The 6000-nt window shown below is 46.0% G+C and overlaps 1 protein-coding gene across 4 annotated transcripts in view; it reads right to left on the reverse strand.

Moving 5' to 3' along the window:
• The window catches only part of cacna1fb (calcium channel, voltage-dependent, L type, alpha 1F subunit), a 55461-nt gene that overhangs the window by 49235 nt on the left and 226 nt on the right, over window positions 1-6000 (reverse strand). For all 4 annotated transcript variants that reach the window (XM_047365683.1, XM_047365693.1, XM_047365675.1 and 1 more), the window contains exon 1: window positions 5980-6000. This exon is cut by the window's right edge and continues 226 nt beyond it. In XM_047365683.1, coding sequence (XP_047221639.1) covers window positions 5980-6000 — 21 coding nt within the window. The remainder of the gene's footprint in view (window positions 1-5979) is intronic.

The raw sequence follows: 6000 nt of genomic DNA on the forward strand, positions 1-6000 counted from the left end.
ACCCAAAGTTCCCAGCAGCTTTCAACCTTACAGAACCTTCATCCTGCCGTCAAAGCTCTACACATTCAACACCAACTCCATCAGCCCTCAACTGGCCCAGAGGGTGGAACCTGCTGGGACCACTGTGTTCCCCAGCTAATCCAATACTGTTCCTGTGCAGAACCCTCTTTGTGATCCAAATCTTTCTGGCACAGCTTCACCTACTTCCAAGGTGCATGGAGAGGGACAAAGATCATCATTTAAACCAACTTCAGGTAGAATCAGAACACCTGAACACAGAACCTGTAGAGAACCCACTGGAACAGTTCTATAAATGGTTCCTGCACGTCTAGGTTAAATTTGCTGGATATTTGATTTTAGACTGAAAGTTTAGAATTTGTTTTAAATGTTTTAGCAGCAGCAACCGGTCTCAGAATCAGAACCTGTCATTTACCAGAGCTTCATCACACAGCCGGAGATCTCAGGGGCTGAGCTCTGGAAAAGCCGTGCTGAAAAAAAACTGGAAAACTGTTCCAGAGTAAAGGAAGAGTAGCTGATTCGGTACAACTGTAAAGAGTTCTGGGGTTGTGGATTAGGTTTATGACTGGCTGAAAGAGTTCTGTAATGGTGATCTGAAGGCTTCATGAATCAGTTCTACATAAACTGAACCAGGCTAGACAGTCCAGATAGCAACCAGATGATTCCTGCATCTGGACTTGAACCTGGATTCATGGAACATTTAGGAATTCTGTCCGAAGCTGAAAGGTTTGGGTTTTACCCGTGGCTTCTGTCTGCAACACCTGAGCACAAAGGATTCTTCTCCTTCTTGGTGTCCTCCTCCAAGGTCAGGCAAGAGGGAAGCAAGCTGAGCTGAGGAAGAGAAGGAAGGGGGGGGGGAGGTGGTACTGTCGGGAACAGCTGTGACCTAGATCTGCGTGTCCGTGCCTCATGTAGGACGTGATTTCTGTGTTAAATCCTGAGGACACACACATGCACAGGCTGGTTGTATATTCATGTGAGAACCTCTGATTCAGGCTCTCAGCCGTCATAGCGCCATCATGAGGCCATTTAAACCATCGATCTGACAGCAGCAGGAACAGGTCCGACCTTTTCTACATCCCCAGCCATAGCCAAGATTTCCCAGAGTGCTTTGCTGCTGTCCAGCTGCTGTTCTGAGGCAGGTAGAGAAGCAGTGAGGTGATGCGTTCACTGTCCGTGGAGAAAACAGGAACTCCTAACAGTCATAACTTGGGTGAAATCCTGTCAACAAAGATTTTCTAGATTCAGCTCCAGTTTCCGTCCAGTCAGACGGCAGGATGTGGTCCAACAAGGCCTCCATCAGTAATGGATCTCTGATCATTAGATCTGCAGGATCCTCATCTATCTGAGGAGGAAAAAAACAGACCACATGTGAGTCTGTGTATCACAGAACAAACCGGACTGCTCTGAGGAACCACAAACAGAAACACATGGCAACTCTTCCAATGTGAAGCTCTCTCCAGCTGTAGCTTCTGGAAGAAAATAAAGCTGATTCTGATTACTGCTCAGGACATCAGACTGCATTGAGAACTGAAAGGATTGTATGTACCCAATTAAAGCTCCAACCAGCCTCCGCCTTGTCTGGTCAGGGGCTGCTTCACTGAAAAGCTGACGTGGGAAGAACGACCAGCAGCTTTGATCTAGATCACCACACCCTCCTTACTGGAGGCTCCTGATCCAGTGCCGGGTTTACTAGGCAGGTTAACACTACGATAATGCAGAAAGGGTTCACTGACATCTCAGAGGCAGATCTGTTCTTCTGCATTAACCTCAGGGTGTAGCCACGGGGACAACAAACTCTCTGCATGCTCACCTTCTTTGGGCTTTAAGAACCTGCTACGCTCTGGATGTTCTCAACAATCAATCAGAACATGTCAGATTAGATGCTTCAGAATCAAGCTAATCATGATGTTGCTGCACTCAGTGTTTACCCCACATCCTGGAACACTACTGCAGCCTCACCATGCTCTAAATGGGCGGATTTGGTCCTGGAGGTCCAGTCTCCTGCATGTTTTCATCACATCATCAGGTTCCAGGAACCCTGGTGACAGACTGACAGAATAGCCTGCAGGACACATATCCCCACAGCTTTTCACATGCTCAGTACCACTCTACCTGAAGGCCTCGCTGTGTTCTTCATGGATCCCTGAAGACCTCATCAAGATCATGCAAAGACCAGCTCATATTCACATCCCAGCATGGTTCACATCCATAAGAAGAGCCTCCCTGCTGCTCAGTGAAACCAGAAAAAGATCCGATCACTAACAAACATGGAAAACCTATCTAAGTTCTACATCAAGATCTCCAAAGTCTTCATGCAGACATCACAGCTGGAATCCCGACATGGGGTCTTTAGGTCACATGATTCATATTTTTGATTTGAATTTTCTTCACAGACATTTTTAAAAAAACCTGAAACAATAAAATCCCATATTTTATCCTGGAAACAGAACCAACCAGAGCCTGAGGTGGACCTTAAATCTGCAGAAACACCAGTCAGCTGTGAAATCTTCTCTGCAGCGTGTTCTGAAAGCTTCAGAAGAAAAAACATGTCAGATGTTCATCTCTGCAGTAGCTGCTGCTGTTTCTTTGCTGGCTGCAGATGAGCCGTGGATGAGACAGATGTTCCCACAGCTGCAGGTCAAGACTGAGTCAGTTGAAGTGGGAAACACTTCTGGTACACTAACCCTCAGAGATTCAAGAGTCTTTATTGTCCTCATGTCACCATAATAACATTTTGCTGAGACCCGGCTCAAAACATACACACATATAAATTAAAAACACTTCTAGAAAACGAACATGTGTACATGGAATGAGGCATGTAGTGTTTAGTATTTCCATAAAGTGCAGCTTGTGCTGAAGCAGACTATAGATGAGCTGCTGGTTTGGCTGATTGTCAGCATGTTTAGTGTCTGCCTGCAGGGTGACAACAGCTTTCACTGCTTTAGGAAAGAAACTGTTTCTAAATCGTTTTCCTAACAGAAGTGGGACAAACAGTGCGTTGCCCGGGTGGGTGTGATCTATAGCAATGTGTCCTTTTCTAGACTCGAGCAGCATAAACTGAGTCCAGGTCCAGTGGACGACATCCCACAATCCCCTGTGCTGTCCTTACCACCCGTGCTAAGTCCTTTCTCTCCTGTGCCGTGCCGCTCCCATACCACACTGAGGCACAAGATGCTTAGAGAGTCTACAGCTGAGTAGAGAGTCCAGTCCGTTTCAGCTTCCTGAGAACGAAGAGCCGTTGTTGGGCCTTCTTCACCAGGTGAGAGGTGTTCTCAGTCCAGGAGAGGTCAGAGGAGATGTGAATGCCCAGGAACTTTATGCTGTCCAGACGCTCCACCACCTCCCCCTGTATGCAGAGAGGAGTGTATTCAGGCCTCCTGGACCTCCTAAAGTCCACTATAACGTCCTTGGTCTTGCTGGTGTTCAGGATGAGGTTGTTCCTGGAGCACCACTGAGTCAGGTTGTGGACCTCCTGTCTGTAGTGGATCATTGTTCTGGTGAACACTCAGTTCTAGAAGCTCTAGAACATATTCCATGCAGAACTCTGCTGGATCCTTAATCAATCCTTCATAAATGTTACGTACTGAGTGTAAAAAGAGTAATTTCTCTAGTTTCTGCTGTCCTTAGTTTGCAGAGAACCAGAACAGATCCCTGTGGAGCACCCAGCAGGTTCGAAGAAGTCAGGTTCTCCGGGACTCTGGGCCAACACACATATCACATCATAATGAAAGACCAAATGATGATTTCTGATTTCAGATGTGGTTGTGTGAAGTCCTCATTAGTAGTCAGTATCTAACTTATGTAGCATTTGCCATCATGCTAAAATCTAATAACCAGGTCCGTCCTTTGCAGCCCTGACAGTCAAGTAATGACAATAATAACGTAGTAATATTCAGCCACAGTAGAAGTAGCCCTGGAACTTGCTGGGACCTGAAACGGTCACAGAGTGGGTTTATGAGGACGGCTGGGTGTTCCATGCTTCTGCCTGACATTGGTTGCACATGTTCATGTGGCCTGATGGAGGAACCAGCGAGTATGGAAGGCTGTCTGTCTTTATCACCCTTTGACATCTGTCCGTCCATCTGTTTGTCCACACATCCTGATTTGGGTCACAGCGACACACCAGCTCCTCCTGAAGGATCTCCAGATGTTCCCAGCCCAACCCCGGAGGCTACTTTAAGTAAATGCTCCACAAAATATCCAAAAAAGGTATCTAGAAGGCCATCCTGATCAGATGAATCTCCTTAACTCCATCTCTATGCAGAGGAGTCGTAGATCTACTCTGAGCTCCTGCTGGATGTTGGAGCTCCTCCCCTCATCTCCAAGGCAGAACCTGACCACCCTACAGAGGAAACTCATTCCAGCTGCTTGGACCCAGGTTCTGGTCCTTTCAGTCATGATCCATATCTCAGGAACATTGTTTAGGGCTGGAACATAGATGGAATAGTAAATCAAGAACTTTCTTAATTTTGGTCATCATTGCTCTGGGTCTGGACTTTATGTGGTAGCTGTTCTGTGATCCATCCATCTACACCTGCTAACAGTGCATGGTGAGCTGATGTCTCTGGTGGGCACTGAGAGCCGGGGTTCACCCTGGACAGGTCCTCAATGCTCACAGGGCAATTGAAAGAGACCCGTTAACCCAATAGTCAGGTTCTGGGATTGTGGGAGGAAGTCAGAGAACCCAGAGAGAACCCAAACATGCATAAGGAGAACATGCAAACTCCATGCTGAATAACCCCAGGCCAGGATTAGAACCCAGGACATTGTTGCTGCAAGGCACCGTGGAGCCCCACAAGCAGACAAATGAAACAATGAATACCGGTCCGTTTTGGGTCACAGTGTTAGAACCTGCTCACTATAAGATGTGTTGATAATTCATTTAAGAAGCAGCAGCTGCATCACTGAAGACAGGATGATGTCCCTGCTAAATTGAAAAGTCTTCTAAGCGTTGGCAGATGTTCCTCTGACTGATTTCTACATCAATGCAAAAATTTATAGAAAGTTCTATGATTTGATGGTTCTGAGATGGATCTGGGTCAGTAACTGAGGTCATCGGATCTGATTTAATAACCTGGTGTTTATTATTTGAGCTCTAGATGTTCAGATCTAGATGATGAGTCTCTCTAGCCAAGGTTTTGAGTTTTAACATGTGTTTGCAGAGCTGGAAGGAACAGAACCGGGGCAGCAGAGGTGGTTTAGGGAACTGGACCTTTTTCATGTGTTAAACCCTGAGTTAAACCGATGAAGCTAAAGCTGGAACACGTAAGAAATAAAAAGCTGCTTAAATGTTATTCTTATCTCTTCTGGACTTTTAAAGGTCTTCCTTTCCGCTCCTTCTTCAGAACATCTGAGTCCCTTTAGGTTTTAGGCGGGTTTTGATTAACTTCACAGTGAGAACAATGAGGATTAACTCTGCTGCCGCAGCGCTGATCCTATCACATGTGGTTGAACTTATTTCCATGACAACCATGATGTTGAGTGGAGAGCATTCCTCTCTGAGGAACATCTCTGTCAGTCAGGAACATCTCTGTCCATGAGGAACACCCTGCTCTCTGAGCTAATGGAGATATCTGGATGTGGGACAGTATTCAGCTCTGCTCCTCATTAGGACCTCTAGACGTTGCAGGTCTTGGATGTTTTTATAATTATGAAAATGAAACATGAACTACACAGAAGATGCTCTGCAGTGAGACCATCATTTCCCTGAAGGCTCTTCATCAGTGAACAGTGACGAGTCTCCAGAAGGTGACATCAGCAGAGGTAATCAGAGGAGACCTCAGATCATGTTTTCTAAACTTGTTCCTTCATAATAATCAGAGAAAATAGAGAATTTTAGCCATGTTCCTGTTGGTCTCTAGTTTGCACTGAGTGAGAGCTTTGGGTCCCATCAGCTGATCAACCTGTGAACTCCTCTGATCCATCACAAAGCTTCTCAGTAAAACTCTGAACTCTTACTTCTGCTGTTCTCCTCGTACA

Source organism: Girardinichthys multiradiatus, chromosome 1 (assembly GCF_021462225.1).
Source record: "Girardinichthys multiradiatus isolate DD_20200921_A chromosome 1, DD_fGirMul_XY1, whole genome shotgun sequence".
Taxonomy (NCBI): Eukaryota; Metazoa; Chordata; class Actinopteri; order Cyprinodontiformes; family Goodeidae; genus Girardinichthys; species Girardinichthys multiradiatus.